The sequence below is a fragment of the Ostrinia nubilalis genome, chromosome 3 (genome assembly GCF_963855985.1).
Source record: "Ostrinia nubilalis chromosome 3, ilOstNubi1.1, whole genome shotgun sequence".
Taxonomy (NCBI): Eukaryota; Metazoa; Arthropoda; class Insecta; order Lepidoptera; family Crambidae; genus Ostrinia; species Ostrinia nubilalis.
In genome coordinates, this window is record NC_087090.1 from 18,027,570 (window position 1) to 18,052,209 (window position 24,640).

At 38.9% G+C, this 24,640-nt stretch overlaps 2 protein-coding genes and 3 long non-coding RNA genes across 6 annotated transcripts; 4 read left to right on the forward strand and 1 right to left on the reverse strand.

Annotated features, from left to right (window-relative positions):
• Positions 1-37: 37 nt before the first annotated feature.
• LOC135088099 (uncharacterized) lies at positions 38-5,628 on the reverse strand. Its single transcript, XR_010260956.1, has 4 exons — positions 5,465-5,628; positions 2,416-2,551; positions 2,053-2,313; positions 38-1,612 (listed from the first exon to the last, which is right to left on the reverse strand). It is a non-coding gene; the product is annotated as an uncharacterized LOC135088099 (long non-coding RNA).
• Positions 5,629-6,079: 451 nt separating this feature from the next.
• Positions 6,080-17,149, forward strand: LOC135088390 (mitochondrial uncoupling protein Bmcp). Of its 2 annotated transcripts, XM_063983240.1 has the most exons (8): positions 6,080-6,457; positions 6,682-6,829; positions 10,614-10,823; positions 11,797-11,812; positions 12,967-13,209; positions 14,011-14,100; positions 15,195-15,345; positions 16,199-17,149. In XM_063983240.1, exons 1-7 carry the CDS (start codon positions 6,394-6,396, stop codon positions 15,312-15,314), a joined length of 891 nt encoding a protein of 296 aa, XP_063839310.1. In that variant the 5' UTR covers positions 6,080-6,393; the 3' UTR covers positions 15,315-15,345; positions 16,199-17,149. The 2 variants fall into 2 exon arrangements, with proteins under 2 accessions (XP_063839310.1, XP_063839309.1); XM_063983239.1 differs by lacking the exons at positions 11,797-11,812; positions 16,199-17,149 and having other exon boundaries at positions 10,614-10,818; positions 12,936-13,209; positions 15,195-15,282.
• Positions 17,150-18,959: 1,810 nt separating this feature from the next.
• Positions 18,960-21,029, forward strand: LOC135087772 (uncharacterized). Its single transcript, XM_063982560.1, has 3 exons — positions 18,960-19,200; positions 19,966-20,097; positions 21,012-21,029. Exons 1-3 carry the CDS (start codon positions 19,042-19,044, stop codon positions 21,027-21,029), a joined length of 309 nt encoding a protein of 102 aa, XP_063838630.1. The 5' UTR covers positions 18,960-19,041.
• Positions 21,030-21,510: 481 nt separating this feature from the next.
• On the forward strand, positions 21,511-22,433 carry LOC135088391 (uncharacterized). The gene is made up of 2 exons (XR_010261034.1): positions 21,511-21,624; positions 22,301-22,433. It is a non-coding gene; the product is annotated as an uncharacterized LOC135088391 (long non-coding RNA).
• Positions 22,434-22,660: 227 nt separating this feature from the next.
• LOC135088392 (uncharacterized) lies at positions 22,661-24,331 on the forward strand. The gene is made up of 4 exons (XR_010261035.1): positions 22,661-22,745; positions 22,879-22,971; positions 23,225-23,282; positions 24,239-24,331. It is a non-coding gene; the product is annotated as an uncharacterized LOC135088392 (long non-coding RNA).
• Positions 24,332-24,640: the final 309 nt, after the last annotated feature.

The window sequence follows — 24,640 nt, forward strand, 5'->3', positions numbered from 1 at the left end:
ATTACTTAATTGTTATTATAATTAAATACGCTTTAAATGTGTTCATACTGTTTTATTCATAACTAAAATACAAGTGGCTACTGACTCTAGAGAAAATAATGTGTTTTCGAATATTTAGCAGGCGCGGGAGACTGCGACACACATACACTCAAAAAATAAACAGTTAAGGGAGCAGCCCCACTTCCAAAATGCGGTATTCACCAATATTACTATTACACTAATAGTTACTGGGATATTCTCGATGTTACATATTTGAATTAACCATGGTAACAAAAATTATTAAGCTTATCAAATATAACAATTACCAAAATATTAAAACTTATGAATGTTAAAAGCTTCAAAAATCTATTTACAATAACATGAAAGTCTATAAAAACGTTAAGGTGTAAAAGTATCTTCCTTCCTTTAATAAATACACGCTAACAAAATAAATGTTACCTTGTGAGGCAGAGGCATATACATATTTAAATTCTTAACATGATTAACATTAAATGTTCTAGAATATAATACTTTAATAAGTTGATTTCTTAATATTCAGAAATTGAAAAAAAAACCCCTAATTTGATCCTTAATTGAACAAAATAGAAAGTTTATTATTATTATAGGTTCATCTAATAACCCGTTCTTATTACAGACCATTTGTTTATAGCCTGTAAATTTTTGTTTAATCACCAAAATCATGTAGGTAGTGGTCTAGAATATTTTCGAAAACCTATTCGATCAGAAAAACAGACGACAGGTGTGAACAGTACATTAAGAAGGTATCAACGGATAAAAGAGATTCTTGTATTTCCTGAATAAATCTGCGCCATAGCTGCATCATATTATCAAAAATTATGTAAAAAGTAACCATAATACAAAAAAAAAAAATGTACATTGTGCATTGTTAGTGATTAAAGTGCATTTCATATTATGTGTATAAGTGCATCTAAAAATATAAATGCATCATTAGTGGACCCAATAGAATATAGTAAATAACAGTAATAATGATTGACAGACAATGATCTTATATACTCTCAAAAACACTAAGTAACTCTGGTTTTAAACCATTTTATAACTCTGAAAAACATAATGAATTGTCTTAATTGTGAAAAGTTATTTTTAAGGCACTTGGTATGTCAGGCACGTTAAAATACTTATAACTAATATGAAGTAGTACTCTGTACATACTTGAGATTCCTTTCATAGTTTCCTTTCAGATTTTGAAAACAGATATTATTATAATGATGAATTTGCTATTATAAGTAATAGGTTACATCAAAGTATCCAAGTGTAAAAAAATTAAGTAGTAACTTAAAAAAACTTATAATGTATTATAACTACACTTAACATACAACCAACATCTTATGATCGGTGAGGTAAAACAAAATATTAACCTAAATAATAACAGTAAATGGCCATAAATACATTTCAATCTACAAAAGATCAGTCATCATTAGTTCGTTACTATTTACCAATGACAAAAAAAAATGAACCATCCTTCATCATTGAATTCCTTTGGATGCTTGTCATAGGTGCTCAAGACTTACTGAGGAGGCAGGCCTCTCTTCCACCCTCTGTACTTCAAGTAGCCATCAAAAGTATATGAGACGATAGCACAAAAACCAAAGAACTGTAAAGAAAAATCATTCCATTATACATAATAATCTACTTGTGATTTGTTTATTTGAAATAATGCACGACAAAACAATAAATTGATTCAACTTGGAATTAAGAAATGTATGATAAATATCTCCAAGTCCAAATGCAATCGAACAAGAAGCTATACAGGGTGTTAGGTAAATGGGTATATGAGCCGACACTAGCCCATGTTAACATGGGCATGTTTAATTTTCATACAAAATAAATTTTATAAAATCCAATTTGTATGAAAATTAAAATAATTAAAATGAAGATATAAATTTTCTGACTTTACCATACCATTTATATGCCCAATCTGCCCATGTTAACATGGGCTAGTGTCGGCTCATATACCCATTTACCTAACACCCTGTATACATAAATGGAAACAAGAAATTAGTAAGCATTTTAAGTAATAAAATTGATATTTACCCCAACAGCATATCCAGTGCTTTCTGCTAGAGTGGCTGCAAATATTGACGTTCCAATGTATGTCAAGACCACAATACCGCAGTAGAAAAACTCATACTTGTGCCACGGCAGGTGATCATACTTCTCCACGAAATGGAAAAGATACATGAGGAACAAGAATAATGTAATCATGTTTGCCACCCAGTATAATATGTTATAAAATATAGGTGAAATGAATGCTGTAGACACCTTTATCAATATAAATCCAAGAGTGTTGCATATCTGAAAGCAGAGCATACAAAATATTTTCATTATCTTTTTCGTGGCTGCCTTTGATTCAAACTAAGCAATTTATAATAATAAGTATTTTACAAAAGTACATACCACTTGAATTATTTTAAGTATCCCAGGCAAAGATTTGAGGTAGCTTCTGTCAAACCTCAGTACTTTTTGATTTGCTGTGTTCCCAGTCTCTACATTTGTTTGGTGGTTTGGATAGTTATCAAACATTGTGGTGGATCTGAAAATGCATGAAGGTTTTGTGTATAATTGTTATTAAATTAAGAGTAGTGTACACTAGAAATAATCAATTCTTTTAACTATCATGTCACCTATGAAAGCAAATGCGGTATGTATGGTATATTGTACGGTATTTGAAAGTTATGATGTCATCCCAGTTGTAATGGCAATTAAATTGTGACTTAATGTTCATTATGATGTATTATACATGTACATGTGTGTATATGAGAGCAAAGAATGTTGAACATGCTCTGAAGCATACTAACACAGAAACAAACCATGTAGGTATGCTTTTTGTTTAAATTAAGGGAAATAATAAATTTCTTCCAACCTTAAAATCGTCCTAGGAGCTCAGGTATTAAATTGACAGAGATCAGATAAACGAAGATATAATATCCGTACCGCGCGGGAATAACTTGACATCTCGACCTGCACTTTTTTTTTTTATTAGCTTAAACGTTTCCTCTACCTTATACCCTTCTGGTATAAAAAACTCAACTCGAAATACCTAAAAATACTTGAAATACAGCTCTTGTTCATAAGTAAATATCTCTAATTTAGGCAATAAATATTTGACATAACGATATATCAAATTAATATTATTCGTACAAACATTTATATTTCGATTTATCAATGTATGTCAGAACATGTATTTGTTAATATCTCGACTTATACATTTATGGATTTACGTTTTTAATTTGACAAAAACAGTTATCAAGTTATGATCCCCTCTGAGTACTAAACATATCCATGATATGTGCAGTTGTCTAGTTATGCACACTGTCAAGAGTTTGGATATTTGGAGTTATCCAGCTATTACATTCGTATAATCATATTTTTATATGTGTCATTAGCAGTTTTTAAAATATAACATTGTCAGGATTTCGAGTGTCTTTAAATATTTTTTACTTAGCAACCCCTGAAAATATATTTTTAATATATTTAAGCGTTAATTATTACTTTTATTACTATTTTCAATAGTTTAAAACTAAATTAACGTTTAAATAGCAAGTTGAAAGTAGAAGGATAAGTTTAGTCAATAAGTAGGTACTATCTACTAATGTTTTTTCATAACAGACTAAGATTTCGTTTGACAACCGAATACGAGTATAAGTAAAAAATCTAATAATAAACTTTTAGGTCAACTTTAAGTTCCGGATATTTTTATAGTCTATTGACATCAATGACATTAATTAGGAATAATGATGAGGTAAGTAGGGTCGATACGCCAGATCTCGTCCATTTAGTGAGTTGGTAGATTTGAGGAATAAAAATAATATACAATTTTTCGTAATCATTTTGAACGAAAAATTGTTGTCATTATGCTCCCTTTAGTCTTTATAAGTATAGTATTAAACTTGCTCTAAACCATTAGAAGTTTTAATATCTTTGTAATATTAATATAATATAGAAAAAATGCATTCAAAATCACTAATAATTTATAACAGCATGGAAATAAAAAAATATAGATAAAATCTTACTAATTGGTATTCAAAATATTTAGGTATCACACTTAATAATTATAAACATACATTTATATTTTAGTTTATTTCATTTTTTAAATTTCAATAGTATGGCTCAATTTGCAATATGGTCTCCTCTCTAGGCACAGTTTGCTTTTTAATATTATTTACAATGTCTGAATTTAAAAAATTGTCGTGATAATGTGGACGCAAATTGGCTATCACAAAGGGTAAGCTACATTTGGAGCGTGTATTAGCGTCCAGGAAAAGGCCTAAGTACTGAAAAAAATCTTTGTGTTCGATAAGTCATGTAAATAACGACTTAAATAATATACAACATGCATTGTTTTGTATATTTTAATATCTTAGACCCAGTTAGACCAGACCGCGATCACTTCTGACGCAAAGTGGAAATTTCACTGTAGTAAATTCGCATCCACCTTATTTTAAGTGTCATTTAATAAAGTACAATCACCGATATCATTATCCGTATTGTATGGTTCATGGTTAAGGCTTAGAGACTGCGGTAAATCCCAAACTAGACCTAAATATATTAAAAACTTACCTTGAAACGCGCACCTGCTCACGTGGGATTTATTTTTGGCAAAAACGGTAGCATGCTATAAGATTTTTTTAATGTGGGTTTACCTGTCATACATTCAGGGAATCATAGCAATAGCTTACGTTCTAGAGTGATCCATCATTTGGACGTGAACTGGACGGTGGACGCGAAAGGGCGTGTCGACCTTACGCAAAAATATATCCAGTTAATTTTAATTATTTTAAGCTTAATGGTAAGCCTAAAATAATTAAAATTAATTGTGCTTGTTATGAAGCATGGTTTTTGTTCTTTTATTTGTCTTTTTTTTAATTTTAAGTAAACGTACAATTATCTCATCAAAAGCAATCACAATCTGCGATTATATTTGATTTTTCTAATAAATTTGTTACTATTTCATTGCAAAAGTGATAAAAATATGTTCTATTTTTATGTTTTGTTTTTTTTACTTAAACTTCATTCAAAATAATTAACTTAAATCCAATTTTTACACCTTAAATGTTTGTTTTTCTTTGGTGAATAACTTGACAAGTCGTCGGTACACAACTTGACAAGTCTTTTTTTAAATAGATTAAGAAGATAATTTAATCAAATTCTTACGCCAATCGAAAGATACGCATCAAATTAGCTTATTTCAATCATAAAAATATCAATTATCATTAATTCCGATTTACCAGAGAACTCTAAACTTTAAAATCGCTCCCCTGAAAAGTACGCAAAAATGACATGTCAAGTTATTCCCGCGCGGTACGGATATATTACAATATTCGCAGTACAAGGAAAACCATCGCTAATAATTACCATGCTCAATAGTTTTTTTAATGTTTGGCTAAGCTGTTTGGTAACAATCTGGTGAACTAAACCAACTTGAATTAATGTGAATTGCGCTTACTTTCAGTTATTCCTAATGGTGACGTAAAAACGATTGTTTTAGGGGATAAATGCTAATGGTATTTTTAGCACTTTTACTTTCTGCTTGTTGGAAAATCCAATAAAATTCCAATTCCAAGTCACACAAACACTCCCGTTGCCTACGCGCAAGTTTTGACTTTTGTCAATTTGTTGACATTAGTTTGACTTTGACGTTCTAGTACTCGTTCAGAAACAACAAAAAAGTAAAATATTGCATGGGCAGAATGAAAAATATTCCTTTGCTTTATTCTTCTTGTCTCCATCAACAAGACAGTCAAATTGGCGCTAGTGTTCATCACACTGGATGGCGGCGCGGTGTTTAAAATGTCCATTAATGTTATTAATTTCAAAATATCTATGTAGGAAGCGGTGCCGTTGTGTTGGGAACATATTTTTTCTTTTTGAAAAGCTTTGAATATTAAATAAGTAATCCTTTAAGGCACGGGACAAAATCATGATTTTGAAAAGCTTAGCTAGCGACATCTGCACATCATCATCTTTCATTCAATATAAAATTATTAATCTGTGTTTTAAAAAAATATCAATGTCAAGTCAATCCTCTAATCCATATCTGTGGTTTTTGTATGGAGTTTTGACAGATTCGATTTTCGATTCGATCAAAAAGTGCGTTTTGTCTAGGGGGGCTGTGCTCTAATCCATATCTGTGAGTCAATCAGTCTATGGTGGTGGATAGTGGCGGTCGGGCTAAAGTTATTGAAAATTCATATAAATCATAATTAATTTGTGACAAAAGTATTTTGTGTGGTGACCCTGGATGTGTTGAATGTTTCTAGTCCTAATCGCTAATTTTTACAAACGAAATACCTTGCTAGTCCGTCTGAATCTCGGCCGGCTGCGCTAGGATATTTTCCTGAATTTTTTGGTCTTCGAAGCCTCTGTTCATATGTAATGGGCGAAAGTGACTGGAGACCGTTCATATACGGCGGTCTGGCGTCGATCGTCGCGGAATTTGGTAAGCCTGAGAAAAATATAATACTTTTTTTCTGTACTACAACAATACATAACCTCAATTTTCTAACTGGACTTCACTGAGATTTTTCGGTTCAGTCGAGTCAGGTCTTGCTAATAATCATTGTTCAACTTACCTATTCAGTTCTTAAAGCTGAACATAAACCACTGAAAATTCGTGATTTATCAAATCTTAGCCTGTAAAATATATTAGAATGTATTTTACAGGTACATTCCCAATAGACACGACTAAGACTCGCCTTCAGATCCAGGGCCAGAAGATAGACCCGCGTCATGTGGAGCTACGGTACACCGGCATGGTCGACTGCTTCGTGAAGACCTCGCAGCAGGAAGGGGTTAAGGCTTTGTACTGCGGGTAAGTTGTACATCATTACTCAAATTCAAATATTTTATTAAATCAGAGGTGGAATTGTGTAAAGCAATCGTCAAAAGCTTTGTTTAACTGACTTTATCGTACGTTATGAACTGTCAAATGATTACGATTGCTTTACACAATTCCACCTCAGACTAAAATTGGTCTTATTGATATGTAGATATATCCTAGTTACAGTGATTAAAAATTATGTCTTATAATGAATATGGTCCTAAAATTAGTTTTAAATAATTTTGTTGGAATCTATTTTTGAATGGATTTGTTTTGGTCCATGCCAATATTCTTTGTAGATCTTAAATTTGTTTTGAGTCTCAATATCATTATTTCTTCATTCATGAACTTAGTTGACCATGGACATGCATAATTGTATTTTCAATACAAATTCATGCCTCATTCTCCTCTTAAGTTGTAAGTAACTGTTTTTCTTTTGTTATAATAACCATTGAATATTTCCTATAATAAGGAAATTGCTAACAATGAAAAGAGAAAACGAAGTAGGTAAATTTTTTTGCATGTACATGTACAATAACTACTCGGATATTTCGACAAGTCATGATACGAAGTCTATAAGTTAGCACTGATATTTGCCTCAAAATACAACTATACATATTAGCCCATTTGTATGTATGTATTCTGATGTAAAAGTTTGGGTATATTACAGTAATAATAGGATCCAATCAACAGTCATATTATCTTTATAGTTTTTTTTAAATATAATATAAGTATGTATAGACTCTCTTTTAAGAAGATAGCTAACGGTGAGGAGGTGAAACGAAGATAATTTTCCTTTGCAATTTTACATCCAGCACATTTCTTTTCTGGTACTTACTTACATGGTATTCAGTATTACCCATAGTATGGAAACTTATTCATCATCAACGAACAAACAATAGAATAATAACATCATTTCATATTATTGTTGATAAAGTACCCATTGAGAGTTCAAATGTTTGTAATAATATGATGCAAAAACATGAACTTGTTATTAGAAAGATGTAACAAAGACATAACAAGTTGTTGTGCATTGATTTTACATCTCATTTGAGCCCACATGCAGAGAGAGACGAAATACAGTGATGAAGATATAGGTCAGGAGGCGATTGTCGTTTAACAGAGATAATTTTCAAAAAACAGAAATATTGCATATTTTTACATTTCGGGTGACACTCGACACATTGCAGCCGATCTTACGAAACAAATCTTATTATTACGTGCTCTGTCTTATATCGACAGAATAGATCAAAATACGAAGTTAACGAGTTTTGTATATTTCGAGATGATCTCTAGTGCACTGAAATCGCCCCCAGTACACGTCGATTGCGATAAAGAAGCTTTTTCTGTTATCTAGCCATAGATAAGTGAACCTTGAACTGGCAAGGATACTTCTAAAAATAAAAACATGTTCGTAACGCAAAATATAGGAAGTTGTTCCTGCCCGTGGCTTTCGGTCGCCTACCAAAAGCGTAAAACAAATTTTCAAACCACTAATATGAGAAAATTTTTCCTTATGATCTTTTTCGGCAGTATACCTAGCAGCCTACGTGATCCTAGGTCCTATCTCTCTTTAGTAAACAATTATAATCGGTTTAGGCGCGAACACGTAACATACAGATTACAGACAGAGTTCTTGTCGCATTTATAATAGCTACTTTCAAATTCGCAATGGTTGGAAGACTTCGAACGTAGGTGCCTCCTACGTTATCGATTTTGCGTCGTATTATCAGTGCCATAGTGTATCAGGCACAACAAATTGCCGCCTAATCATAAAGACCGTTCAGTCTCGTTCAGGCTATTTTAAGAGGCCTAAAAAATTCAGATAATACACCAAAGATACATGCTCTAATCCATATCTGTGGATACATGCATACAGGTACACAGAAGAAACGATTACGAAAATTAACGAATATGCCGCGGCGAGAGACAATTTTTCAAGGAAAAATCTATAAGCATTTAAAACCGAATTACCTCTTTAAACACTTCGCCAAACGATTGACGCCATAAAGATACATTTAATTACGAATCCAAATTGATTATTTGCATCACATCTGCTGAATGTTGTTGTTACTGAAAGATATTCACAGTAAATTGAAGTTAAAATGAATAATCTTATCGGTAAACGTAGTTTAATGCCCTCGGCGATTATTGCCCATCCTTTGTGAGAATAAAGAAAACCAACTTTATGTTATTTCGAGGTGGTGCGTGACTCACAAACTGTGCTGTAGATAAACACACATATTTTTATTAGAATAAATTATATTGATAGGACTGTCACACTGCCAAATACACAGTAGATTTTAATTTCTTGTTTATCTGCATTTAAGCAACTCGTTTAAATTTGACAAGCCAACCAGGCACTCAGGCAAACATTATTTTGGAATTACAGATGTAAATTAAGCTATACCTACCAATAAGTTAAAAATTATTAAAATGCCTGTAGTACTGTTGCTTTATTTGCCTGATCTCATGAGATGCATGTTTCTGGGGACTATAACTCCGTTGAGGCACAAAATCTATTTTGTGGCTGAGGGGAAACTATGAAGGTTGTTCTAAATTAATTAAGTTTAGTAGATTGCTCTCAAATCTTGTTGAAAAACTATTTGTCTTATCTCACTAGGCGATTCAGCCAGCTTTAGATTAGAACTACACATGTAATTCTGTTTACACGAGTGGTCCGTTATCGTCGCAATCTCGCCGCGTGCGAATCACGCTACGTTGTCTTGATTTTTTGGCAAACACACAAACAAATTGGCGTTGGAATCCAGTCAAATTTTCAATGGCTTTTGTGAAATTACTCTAATATTTACACTATAATTACTGGCATGAATCAGTGAAGAGAAAATAGAATAAACACTGCGTCCCCAAGAAGAGTGGGTGGTGAACACTCGTGCATCCATCAGCAAGATTCCTGCATTCTCTTATTTATTTGTATCTTCGCACTGAATCTATAATTAGCTTCGTTTCGCAAATATTTATGTTTTTGTTATTGCTATTCTAATGTTTTATTTTAGTCGAAAAGTTGTTATTATTAGTCCGTAATCGTTTTCCCCGGAATATTCTATTTGATTAGGAAGCTGGATACAGGTTTACCAATTATAATTCTGATGAGCAGTTAGTAGTTCGTGTGCTACATTGACCCTGGACAGTAAGGCAGTGGCAAAACATGACATTGTAATTTCGAAATCATTCATGGAGCGAAGTAACTATAGTATACAACTTGCCACTTGTCTAGAGGCTGGAGCTGTCCAAGGAAGACCGACGACATCATAAAGGTACCAGGAAGGCGCTGGACGCAGGCCGTTACCAATCGATCAACATGGAAATCAATGGGGGAGGCCTATGTTCAGCAGTGACGTCCTATGGCTGAAATAATAATGATGATGATAAATGAGCAGCTGGAGCTGTTGAAAAGATTCGCCACTGTAGAATAGGTTTTGTCTCGCTGTTGGCGCCAAATCATCATCATCAACATTTCAGCCACAGGACGTACACTGCTGAACATAGGTCTCCCACAATGACTTACACATCGCACGGTTGGTAGCGGCCTGCATCCAGCGCCTTCCTGCTACCTTTATCAGGTCGTCGGTCCACTTTGTGAGTGGACGTCCCACGCTGCGTTTTCCGGTACGCGGCCTCCATTCCAGAACCTTGCTGCCCCATCGGCCGTCAGTTCTGCGTGCTATGTGGCCTGCCCACTGCCACTTCAGCTTGTTAATGGCGCCAAATGATAAACGCAAATACGATACCCCATTGCTTACTGTCCTTCCAGCATCTGGCCAGCGGTGCTGCGGCAGGCCACGTACGGCACGATCAAGTTCGGCACGTACTACTCGCTGAAGCAGTGGATCGCGGTGCGGCGCGCGGACGGCGGATCCGTGGAGCACCTGCCCACCAACACCTTCTGCGCCGCCTTCGCCGGAGGATTCTCCAGCGCCGTCGCCAACCCCACAGATGTGCTCAAAGTGCGGATGCAGGTGAGGTGACATTCATAGGTTGAAGTACCGTCAGCCGCCTGACGTACCTACTTGTTTAGTACTTAGCTCATGAGCAGCTCGAGGTAAGCCTATATTATACTTTCTCTCCAGCGCCGTCGCCACCACCCCACCGATGTGCTCACCGATTTTTACGATAAGTAACTTGATTGATTTTACTTGATATAAATAGGTACCTACTGCATACATCGAACAAAATATAGGTAGGTACCACATATAGGTACATTTTTACCTCTCCTCGACAGTGATGGAGCATTACCTTACCACTCATAATGTTCTGTGAGAATATTCTTATTTAACAAATTAATTGACTATACCGCTGGTTATTATTCCTCTATAACATCGATTTAATCGGAAAGTTTGCTTTAAGAGATAACTCGAGTCCCGACGTCATTCGCGCTGCAGTCACACCTCTTTCACATTTCGTCATACAGATATTTATGAACAACAATGATGAATGTATCTTTATCATTATGACATATTAAATGAATTTATTTTATAGCTGCCAGCTATCTTTATGAGAGATGAAATTATATTAGTTACTTACATTAAACGTGTCTACTCTTTCCTGGAATATGGCCTTGAGAATATTGCTCGTTCTGTGTAGGTGGGCGACGAAAAGCGAGGCTTGGTCCGATGCTTCGCTGTTATCTATGGCCGCCTCGAAGGTAGGCGTGATCTATGGCGTGGGCATAGGCCCTGTTGATTCAAATGGCTAATCTTGTTTTTGCGTATTCCTGTTTAAACCTGCTCCTGCTTCAGGTGGGCGACGCGAAGCGCGGCCTGGTACGATGATTCGCGGACATCTACCGCCTCGAAGACACGCGTGGTCTATGGCGCGGGCATAGGGCCCTACTGTTTCAAATAGCCAATCTTGTCGCTAGCCTTAAGATTTTTGTACCCTAAGTTAAGAATCCATGTTTATGTAGCTTGCTCATGCTTTAGGTGGGCGACGAGAAGCGCGGCCTCGTCCGATGTTTCGCCGACATCTACCGCCTCGAAGGGACCCGCGGGCTGTGGCGCGGCGTGGGCCTTGTTGTTCTTAGTTTTAAATGGCTTATTTTGTCATATACCCTTTAAGATCAGGGTTTGCGTACCTTTTTTTTAAGAACCCTGCTCGTGCTTCAGGTGGGCGACGAGAAGCGCGGCCTCGTCCGATGTTTCGCCGACATCTACCGCCTCGAAGGGACCCTCGCGGTCTATGGCGTGGGCAAAGGCCCACAAGATTTTTGTATCCTAAGTTAAGAATCCCTGTTTATGTAGCTTGCTCATGCTTTAGGTGGGCGACGAGAAGGGAGGCCTCGTATGGTGTTTCGCCGACATCTACCGCCTCGAGGGAACCCGCGGGCTGTGGCGCGGCGTGGGCCTTGTTGTTCTTAGTTTTAAATGGCTTATCTTGTCATATACCCTTTAAGGTCAGGGTTTGCGTACCTTTTTTTTTAAGAACCCTGCTCGTTCTTCAGGTGGGCGACGAGAAGCGCGGCCTCGTCCGATGTTTCGCCGACATCTACCGCCTCGAAGGAACACACGTGGTCTATAGCGCGTGCATAGGCCCTGTTGATTCAAATGCCTAATCTTGTCATAAACCCTTTAAGATCAGGGTTTGCGTACCTTTTTTTTTTAAGAACCCTGCTCGTTCTTCAGGTGGGCGACGAGAAGCGCGGCCTCGTCCGATGTTTCGCCGACATCTACCGCCTCGAAGGAACACACGTGGTCTATAGCGCGTGCATAGGCCCTGTTGATTCAAATGCCTAATCTTGTCATAAACCCTTTAAGATCAGGGTTTGTGTACCTTTTTTTAAGAACCCTGCTCGTGCTTCAGGTGGGCGACGAGAAGCGCGGCCTGGTTCGATGTTTCGCCGACATCTACCGCCTCGAAGGGACTCGTGGTTTATGGCGCGTGCAAAGGCCCTGTTGTTTCAAATAGCCATTCTTGTCGCTAGCCTCAAGATTTTTGTACCCTAAGTTAAGAATCTTGCTCATGCTTCAGGTAGGCGACGAGAAGCGTGGCCTGGTGCGGTGTTTTGCCGACATCTACCGCCTCGAAGGCACGCGCAATCTGTGTCTGTCTAAGTTAAGAATCCCTGTTATTTATGTAGCTTGCTCCTGCTTCAGGTGGGCGACGAGAAGCGCGGCCTCGTCCGATGTTTCGCCGACATCTACCGCCTCGAAGGGACCCGCGGATTATGGCGCGGCGTGGGCCCGACGTCGCAGCGCGCGGCGGTGATCGCGGCGGTGGAGTTGCCGGCGTACGACGCGTGCAAGCGGCGCCTGCTGCCGGCGCTGGGCGACTCGCCCGCCAACCACTTCGCGTCAAGCTTGCTGGCCAGCCTCGGGAGCGCCGTGGCCAGCACGCCGCTCGATGTCATACGGGTAAGTTTATATCTCGGGACTGGACTCGACCTCTTTCCTTTTATACAGGGTGATTTTTGTATCAGTATCCAAATTTTCAGGATCGACTCAGAATCAGTAACTTAATTGATTTACGTAAAGAAAACAAAACTTTTTTCTCCATATTTAATTATTTTCATCCGCTGCGCGCGGTTTCTAAATTGACTCACGTGGAAAATTTGCTTCGTTCATGGATAAAAATGTACACACAGTTAACTGCAAAGCTTAATAGACATAACGGTGAGCGAAAATAAGCAATAACCTTTAAAACTTAAGATATGGTCACCCGCGAATTAGACTTTCAATATTTTTTTTTTTTGCGAAAAATACCACTATTAAAAATAATTACGATAAAGTTGTATTGTCAAATTGTTCTAACGAGCTTATTAAAAAAATTTGGATACTGATAACAAAGTCACCCTGTATAAATCGTTGCATCCACGAAGATGCGCCCCACCATTCATCCGCTAATGTTTGAATGTTATTGGTACACGCTAAATTATCCATGAGTGCACTGCGTGTGATCAACGTCTACAATAATGACGCTCGGATTGCTCGGATCAAACTCCCCGCACCCCGCGCTTCCCTCGACCAAAAATTGGTGGGGCGCGTCTTCGTGGATGAAACGATTTGAAGAATAAGAGCGGAGCATAACTTGCTAAATGTCTTTAGGTGCTGGATAGACGAGGCCCGAAAAGCAATTCTTTTCTTTCAAATTTAAGTTTTCAATAGGATGCGATGATAAAAACAGCGCTTTAAATTATGATATATTTTTATTTTCAGACAAGACTAATGAACCAAAGAAAAGTGAAGGATCACATAGCGAAACCAAATGAAAGGATATACAGAGGGACCATAGACTGCTTCTTACAGGTAATATCAAATTTTCTATAGTTAACAACCACGTTGAGTCTGATACTTGAAGTCTGATACTTGAAGTCTTGAGTCAAACGTCCTGACCCTATCGCTGGACCGTACGAATGTGAGAGTACATCAAACATCAAGTGCGTTAAAAAACTAAAATCTGAAGATTTTAATTCTTGAAAGTATCTGCTAGGGGCGCTGTACAATCCGTCATACATTTAATGTCATTTTTTTACGCAATCGATATCGAATACGTTTGATGTAAACCCACTAAGTCCCTATGATGATGATGGACTGTAGACTAGACGTTTCTAGAGCGCAAAAATAATCACAAGTAGTAATTTTCTCGTCACTGACTAAGACCCTGTTTCCACCAAGGCGGGGGCGGAGCGGAGAAGTATTTTGAATAATCAGATTTCCTGGTTTTCTGAATCATCAAATCTGATAGGTTATTCAAAACGCTTATCCGCTCCGCCTTGATGGAAACCGGGCCTAAGTCGATAAATTCGTTCGTTTCAGCGTCGTGACGTCCACTGCTGGACAAAGGCCTCCCCCAAGGTTTTCCACAATGAACGGTCCTGCGCTGCCCGCATCCAGGCTCTTCCCGCGACCTTTACCAGATCGTCGGTCCACCTAGTTTGAAGCCTGCCCACGCTACGTCTTCCAGCCCGTGGTCGCCACTCGAAAACTTTTCTGCCCCAACGGCCATCGTCTCTACGAGCTATGTGCCCCGCCCAGTCGATAAATTGTTTTACAGTAATTTAGGCTAATAGGTTAGTTTCGTAAAAAATTTTTTTTAGTCCGTAATGTTTAATATAAAAAAATATTGGACACATATTTTTATTTGTCAATATAACAAATAATTACATAGTTATGGTGCGTTGAAGTTCCGCACGACGTCACAACGTGCGGCACTTTTATGCACGCATTGACGTCACGGGCCTCTTCTTATGAACTTTGGCGCGCTTTATCTCTTTAAATTTTCATTAGTTTGAAAAAGTGAAAAATACGTGTAGAGTATTTTTTGATAAGTTAACTGACGGACTAATTAAAACTTGCTTTTTGACCCAGGAAACATCCCTATTGTACGTAACGTGTTTCAGACGGTGCGCAGCGAGGGCGGGCGCGCGCTGTACAAGGGCTTCGTGCCGACGTGGCTGCGCATGGGCCCCTGGAACATCATCTTCTTCCTCAGCTACGAGCAGCTCAAGCAGTTCTACTGAACCACCGCCGCCGGCCACAGCCGCCTGCAAGGTAACCTTCCATGCCTCTACATCATTGGTTCCCAAAAGGGAGGCGCTAAGACCTTTAAAGGGGGGCGCGGGCCATCTGTGTACTTAAGTACAAAAAACCTGCGACCGCTGAGAGAATGCATTCCAGACTGCTCGACGACCAATAAATAATCTGGACTGGAGGAGGGAGGGTGCGGAATGTTTTGTATGGTCGAAAGGGGGCCCGTCTCAAATAAGTTTGGGAACCAATTCTCTACATAATCTTCAAGATATCTACAGAGGTATTTAGCCCATGTAATGCCTGTGTGCAATCATCGACCTAGCGCCCTCTAGTAATACTAAGGCCTTGTTCAGATGCGCGGTAACAGTGTGGTTTGTGGGTGGTTCTCATTGGCGAGGTACTGAGGCGGTAACTATGGATGCAAACTTGCCGAGAACTGCCAGCAACCGCGGACCGGATTCCGCCGTATCTGAACTAGGCCTTAATAGCGGCGCCCCCTAGGACCGTGCGCACTATAGGTAGCCGCCCCTGGATATCTACTATGTTCGTGACTCTCAAGCTACTTCATAACCCACGCTCCTTCAGGGCTACTCCGAAATACTATTTACGGAGTTTTGGGTATATCTGCCACCGTCGTCACGTTCGCATCTCGCTTCGCGTGAATGGGATAGCAGCATTCGAAACTTCAGATAATGTTTTTCGGAGAAAGCCCCTTGTATCATCGCACACAAAAGCAAACACAAACCACCGTTATAGCGTCTCCTTTGGAGCAGTTGTAAGCATTGAGAAAAAGAGGCTTGCATCCACGAGCACCATCTTTAAATGGTATTTCTTTATTTTTGCTTATTATTTAATGTACATTTAATTGTTTCAGATTCCAAAGGATACTTACTCCGCGGGATGCGATCCACGCAGGGAGTAAAGCTTGTATGTAGTAGCAACCGAACCGATTCGATGCCGACGCGGTACCGTTTAAAACTAACAACACTATGCACAAACTTGCTTTAAAATCTGTAGTTTCTTAACACAAGAAACTTACACCCATTTTGGCTCTCCTGTTATCTAATCGATCATCACCAGAGGAATCCTGGATAAATTAACGCAATAACTATGAACTACTCCATCATTTTGTATTCTTAAACGACACCGAAAGATTTTGGCATCATCCTCGGTTATGAGTGAATAACTGGAGTATATGGGTGAGTACTAGAAAATTATTGTTTCTTCCCAAGACTTCAAAAACTTGCCAATTTTTGGTATGATCTTGCATTTTTTTAAAGTTAAACTTTTAGAACCTGCATTATTAATGTAAAAAGTAAGTTAAAATTGTAGAATTTGATTCCACTGTACTGGGTTGAAGGAGCTTATGTTACGTAGTACCCAGTAGTTCCTTCTCGTTACCTAGTAGTGAGCGTAGTGTAGTTGTTAGCTGGATTGTGCTTGGTAGTAGTAATAAATGCGCTTCAAATCTATGATTAGTAAATGTGCTGCCTTCGACGAAAAAAAGAAAAAAGGATTCCTTTTTATTCCTCCTTATTCTGACTGCTAAATAAGTGTCATCTTTGTAATGTTCAATGATTTGTTCTTTTGCTATTTTCAGGTATTGTAAGCATTTTCCCAATAAATTAATTACTTTTTCCTCACCACTATATGCTATAATGTCTTCATATTAACAAACTTGAGCAGAAATAACGTGTTCTTAGTTCTTAAGCACTCTAGAAACTTTGACATATCATCTCAATAAGTTTAGGTAGCATATTTACTAATCAGATATCTGAATTGAATGATCAAAGAGTGAGAGAGATGTAGCCGTCTAATGAATTAGTCTTTTTTTTTATGTGATAGGAGGCAAACGAGCAATGAATTAGTCGTTTCAAAACGCTTAATTGTAGGGTGTTTTAGAGGAAATATTTATTTAATTATAGATCATACTTATCCATAGACAACCAACCTTTTCGTGTCTATAGTAAGACAATCCAAATATTTTCCATCTTATATCCTGCCTTTTGTACTACCATATCTACTCAAATATTTAATTAACTGTCTGAGTTACATTCAGTTCTGTTAACTTTATAGCATTTATTTGTTTGTTGACTGAAAAACTTTTTTTACAAGTAAACGAAATGAATTATTTTAAATTGCCAAATGAATAGTCAAGAAATGCAAGTATTTTCGCTAGTTGTATTGCTATCATCACAGTCAGTTTGTGTAAAGATATCAAGTGATTTGTTCATTATAATGTGGTTAATAATGTTCTATTGTAGGGAACATGTAAAAATTGTGATTCTTTATTAAAAAGAACTATTCGAAATAGTTCTGTAATAGTGACTAAAGTAACTAGAAAAGATCTTTTTTTCATATTGTATGTATGTAAATAACTGTACCCAGGGCATTGATCTCATAGCAAGAGCATGTATTAAATATGTTTTTATTTAGTAGTTCTTTTGTGTATTAACATTTTAATGGTATTTTTGTATGAGATCAATGAGCATAATCTTATGGTCTATTTTTCATATTTGTATTGATTGTGAAATTGATTATAAGATATAAATTGTAAGATTACGTGGGTTTGTATGTATACTCGTAGCGTAAGGTTAGGTAGAATAAGTAGACAATTTATTTCTAAAAAGGTCATGTTCTGTAATGGCAGTTGCTTTGCCGATGTCTTCTTATCTGATGGAGCTGTATTTTTGCCACTTGCCACCGTGTTTTGAATGGGGAAATCATCGGAATAACTCAATAAACAGCGGACTATAATGTCGCAAACGTACGCCTGTTAGAACATGTCCCGAAGTTGCTTTCCTATTTATACATACTGTTGTGTGATTCGTTGTTGATTAGTATTTTGTAAACACTATTTGCTATACGAGCGTATATCTTCACTGTTTCGACAGTTTTTCCTAAAACGTGTGAGAATATTTTGATATTTTTTAACATACACTTGTTAGGCGATTTTTGTGTAAAATTTAAAATGCTTTATTTAGGTGTAGCTCAAATGTAACCACCGATGGTTTCTGAGGGATAAAATATTCTATTTAATAAATATTATTTACCTATGGACAAAAACTATTTATTTTAAAGTTATCTTGACATGTTTTGAAATTATGTAAGAAAGAAAAATGTTATATCTAGGATATTTGGCTGACAATTTTCATGAATTTCTTATAAATTCAGCAATAAATTTCGTTGGCTAAAGTCACAAATTGAACATTAATTTTAAGGTGAAAGATAGTTATCATTGAATGGTGATCTTTTTCGTATAATTTTGTACTGTACTTAGGCCCTCTTTTTGTTACTGGTGAACGTGTTGTGTAGGTACAAAGAATTAGCCAAAATATTAATCGAATAAATCTTATACAAAGTATAATGCCTTTGTTTTATTTATAAGTTAACTTCTATTTTTTAAGCGGCACTTAACCATTTATATTTACACTTTGTTATGATTTCATAGACAAGTCCATTAAATTTTTATCTAGGGGCGATGTGGACGCTGCGCATGCTTAACGCTGCGTTGTTCAGAAAGTCAATGTGCATTTTGCAGTTTCACAACCTTTTTTGTTGATGACCAAAACTTCTTAATTTTGACAGAATAAACTGTATGACACTGACAGAAGCAGACAGAAGACAAAATCTCGTCGGAAAAGTCGACAGCCAAACTCATCTCTAATTTTATCGAAATGCAATAGATATCTTACCCATAAGTTTAAATCTTCAAATATGGATTCCAACGTGGTGGAAAGCGAGCTGGCGGAGCGGGAGCGGGACGTTTGCGTTTGTGGTGGAGGGCCCACCCTCGCCATCCTCAAGGACGTGCAGAGGGGCTACGAGGAGAGGATGGCACTTATTGAGAGGATCGGGGGCGCTAAGAAATTACAGGTATGTGGTACTAAACTCCGATCTCCGAGCAAATAGAATTTCGTCCAACGAAATGACCCCAAGCTACCCATCCTTATCGCTCGCGCGTTATTATATTGCTGTCGTGCTCCACTCACTGCGGCCGCCCGTCACACAGTCGCGACAGCAATAATACATAATCACGCGCGAGCGATAAGGATGGGTAGCTTGGGGTCATTGGATAAAATTCTATCTGCTCGCGGCGACCGGACTTTAGTAGTATGTAACACAATGTAGATGCTTGAAGTAAATAGTAGTAGATCATGTAGGTAGTTTCAAAACTTAAATATGGAATCCAATGTGGTGGAAAGCGAGCTGGCGAAGCGGGAGTTACAGGAATGTATGTAGAATTTAGAAGGTTGGGGTGAAGTTAATAGAAGTAGACAAATGTAAACAGACGATGGAAGTACCTGGATGTGGGTAGCGCAGGACCGTCCGTTATGGAAATCCTTGGGGGAGGCCTTTGTGCAGCAGTGGATGCTATTTAAACGAACGAACGAACGGTGTAATGTAGTTACGATATTGCGGGCAGAAACAATGATGGGATGAGGATGAGAAATGAAGTGCGGCAGTTTTTCTATCATAAGCCTCCCGATTAGTCCCACAAACTTCTACTTCCCACACACTTATTTGTTACATAACCCTCATGCGCATTTTTATCTGTCTTGAGAAGCTTAATCATTTTCATTCCATTTTCTCTTCCATCTTCTTTCTGGCTGCAGTCTCTTGACAAGTGTTTGATTGTAGATGCAAGTGGAAGTGCTAAGGGCGTGGGTGAGCGACCTGGTGGGACAGAACACGCTGCTCGCGCGAGCCGTGGAGGAGCTGGAGACGGAGGCCACCACCAGACTGCTGATGGAGCGGCGGCGGCATTCAGAGGTGAGTTAGCTTATAGATGCTGCTGGGACAAGGAAGGTTTAGGTAGGGTTTGTATGAATTGGTGAAACAGAACAAGTTGCTAGCACCCTTTGCTCATGAAGCCAATTTTTGCAATAGGTACTTTCTGTAGTTTTTGCTAGACCGGCCTATTCTTTCATAAACTCTTGCATGTTTGTCGACTACGCTTATGTCTATGTAATGTCTATTATCTGAAACGTTTTACTGAACAAACCTTTTAAACTCACTTTTTAGCCGCCGCTGTCTCCCCGCCTTGTTATTGTGTACCTATTTATGGATAGTCCTCAGATAGGACCGATAGAATTTTTGAGCGACAGCTACTATTTGGCTCGAAATCATGACATCCATGTGTCGGCAAATACACCACCTCGCCAACAGCCTAGCTTATGTTACAACAAACTGAACTACCGAGATCATTATGGTGGATTAATGATCTCCTTCACGTCATCATGAATTCTACTCAAATGATTTTACTCCGTGACATCCCGGTGATGATCATGGTCATGGTTAAACGGTTCAAGTATACAGGTCTCTGTAGGGCTGTAGAGCTCATGAACTATACAGAGTTCATCATGGTGGATAAACGATCGCCGTCACGTCATCTTGAACTCGGCTCAAATGATTTCACTCCATGGCTTCCCGGTGATAGTCATGGTCAAACGGCCCAAGTGTAGTGATTGACGTTTCGGTGACGGTGGTGCATGATCAAACAGCCCAAGAGATCTTGGTATGGACGTAGCCCCACGCCAGTGTGACGATGGTTTATGGTGCCAGATCAAGGGATCTTGGTAGGGCTGTAGTCCCACGCCAGTGTGACGATGGTTTATGGTGCCAGATCAAGGGATCTTGGTAGGGCTGTAGTCCCACGCCAGTGTGACGATGGTTTATGGTGCCAGATCAAGGGATCTTGGTAGGGCTGTAGTCCCACGCCAGTGTGACGATGGTTTATGGTGCCAGATCAAGGGATCTTGGTAGGGCTGTAGTCCCACGCCAGTGTGACGATGGTTTATGGTGCCAGATCAAGGGATCTTGGTAGGGCTGTAGTCCCACGCCAGTGTGACGATGGTTTATGGTGCCAGATCAAGGGATCTTGGTATGGCTGTAGTCCCACGCCAGTGTGACGATGGTTTATGGTGCCAGATCAAGAGATCTTGGTAGGGCTGTAGTCCCACGCCAATGTGACGATGGTTGGTGGTGCCAAATCAAGGGATCTTGGTAGGGCTGTAGTCCCACGCCAGTGTGACGATGGTTTATGGTGCCAGATCAAGGGATCTTGGTAGGGCTGTAGTCCCACGCCAGTGTGACGATGGTTGGTGCTTGGTGGTGCCAGATGGCTGCGGAGCTTCGCGCAGAGGCGGCGGCGTTGCGTCGGCGTGCGGCGCGTAAAGACTCTGATCTGCGCGGGCTGGTGGAGGTGCTGCGGCGCCTGCGCGAGTTCGACTACTGCACGCTCGACGGGATACACTTCTTCGAGGTCACCGAGTCCGACATATTCGGCACGGTCGAGTGGTGAGTAGCGGAGGGCTGCTTCATTTCATTATATCGTTTAGGTAAGGCCCGGTTCCTACTACGTAGCTACGCCGGACCGGCCCGGACGCCGGGCAAAGTGTTCACATTACACCGCATCCCGCAAGAAAATAGAACAGTCTACTTTTATCAAAAAATGCGAGCTGAATGACGCGGGGAGCACGAGCGGGGGACCGATACCGGACAAACTCGTTCACACTGCTCCGGCCCGGTAGTTCTGCCGAAACTTCGCAGTGACAAAACGCTCGCTAAAAATGCCGGGCCCATCAAAAATGCCGATCCGGGATAAGTGAATAGCTTCATATAAATTGTACAGCCACTAGCCCTTCCGGGAGTTTTACCGGTCCGGCAGATTTGCTGGTCCGGCGTAGTGGGAACCGGGCCTCACATTTGTGACAGATAGGTACAATTTGGTATTCTATACTTACTAAATATACCACGAATGTTATTTTGTCTAGGGGGCTAGGCACATCTACAGTAGGTAGGTAAAACATGGCTGTTAGGTTCATAGAGTTGTCTAAGATGAAGCGCTTTATATGCAAGCGCATGTTTAGTGCATTGGAGGATACTTATTTCCAGGGTTGGACTGAGGTAGGCTGTCAGATGATCACGAGCAAATCATACTACTTACTATTTACTATGTATTTTCTCTTACCAGGCGACAACAGAAGCTGGAAGACGGAGACGGCAAGCGCAAGCTGAGACACGACCTGAGCAGGCTGGAGGGCTACCGGCACTTCAAAGATTTGTAGATCTTTTGCGGTTTTTTAATACATTTACATTGTTTTCTATTACGGTATTTCATTTAAACCCCATAGATAAAGGTAGGAGTAGAAATGATAGGATATCGAACATTTAAATTTATTTGCAAATTGAGTTTCTGAAAGAATATTGCCGGATTTAGCATCTAGGAATACGGCAGTCGAAATCGACATACTAGGTTACACACTAGATATTTTTTTCAAATGTCCAAGTTGTAAAATACGGTCATCTTCTTAGCTCTGCATTTTGCAGCGCGACAAAAAGAAAAAGATCTGCGGCAATGTGACCGAGCTGAAGATACTGAACGATACGCTGCAGAAGGAAAACATCGCTAAAGACAGGTAAGTAATAAATCATTTCGCGTTAGTAGAATGCTGAGGTCCTGTGTTCGAATCCCGAGAAGTATTCTTGGAATTCGAAGACCTTGGCGTCATAAAAAGAATCTGATATTTTCCTTCTTTTTTTAATTTTTAGGGAAATCCGAAGGCTAAACAAAGATGCGCAGCAGTACGAGCAAACAATAATAAATCTTAGAAACGAAATGTCGGCCAGCAAACATTATAATCCGTACGTATTTTATACGTTGAAACTTTATTTGAAATTGAAAAAAATAGAGACTAAAAAAATAACTGGCTGTATGCCGTACATGCCTTTGCCTTTTCTTGCAAACCTACCTACCCACTAATTTTCTAACATACGAACACGAACGGTTTATTTAAAAGTGCATTCTATTGACGGCTCCATAGCTAAGTGGCTGCCGTTAGAAAAGTGTGTGTGACCTATTTTAGGCCGTCTCCTATACAGTTCGAAAATATTCCAGAGGCGTCCCGAAAAAAGACGCGGAAGTCATGGCCGGCATGTGTTGCACCGGAAACGAGGTACCGCGACATTTTGAAATCCGACTCACTAAAAGAATCTTTGTATCCAATCAGATTGTGTAGCGTTAGCTTCCCTTTGATCTCTAGTAAAAGTAGCAGGACTTAAATTTCTAATTCGTGTCAGCAAATTGCCTTTTTGATTATGCTTCGCGTTGTCCATGTTCGAAATGTTTGTGTGTGAAATTAATTGACGAATTTCCTGTCCCGAATGAAAATTAAGTTGAAGTTGGTCCAAACATATTTTATTTTTCAATATAGATTGTTAATTATGGAGATTATGGCAAAACCCTTCACTATAGTGGAGGAGGCTCATAGTCCAGCAGTGGACTGTAAAGGGCTGTTGATGATGATAGATTGTTAAACTACCGTACCGTTATTGTATTAATCCATCCATACATATTGTGTCCCTACCTTTATACCAGACGAAAAAAACACAAGGGTAGAGCGATAACAGTCATGTTTTTCACCTACCTGCATTAAAATGTATATCTATCCTATTGAAGGTTCATGTAAAAACAAAATTGTGTAGGTAGTTAGATTTGCGATTTTGCTTTTTAGTTCATCAATTGAAACTTAGAACCTCGCCTTGTGTTCAAAGTCTGAAAGTAAAGTGATACTTGCTGCACCATAAAAAAAATGTTGTGGCCCCCCCACCTTTATATCAGACGAGAAAAAAGCAAGGGTAGAGAGATATAACGAAATGTTTTTTCTACCCGCGTTATTATTTTTTAATCATCTAATTGGAAGTTCATTTGTGAATGTGTAGGTCTTAGCTAGATTTGTTCACGTTTTAGTTCATAAATTAAAACGTAGAGAATCGTATCTTTTTTGTGAAAAACAGTATAAAGTGTCGTGTAGTGAACCCCACGGATGCGTAGGTATTTACTTATCTTCTTTGTGTTGAAACACTGAAAGTACAGTGCTAGGTGTGGTAGTATGACTGGGCTCGCTTGCAGTGCGGCGACTGGGAGCCGGTGCGCGAGACCAGCCTGGCGCTGCGCGAGGAGTCTGTCAAGTGCCAGGAGCGCATGCAGAAGATGGAGTGCAGCCTGAAGGTAGGAAGATATTCATATTTATTCTTAGGTAGTACATTAATTATAAAGCCCTGTAGTAACTGAACAATTTTTTTGGCCACTACCTTATTTTTTTGGTTCGTTGAATTTGTGTGCTACCTGCTCATGTGTTTTATTGCATCTACTGTCAAGTGTTGCATATTGCACCTCGCGGGACAGCAGCGTCAAGAAGCTTTCTGTTAAATTGCTGCCATTTACTTACCAAACTTCAGTGGTCGGTATGATCGGCGCAGAAGGGTAGCGTGGCAGTGCGTTCATTGCGCAATCGCAGCGTGGGGGCCTACG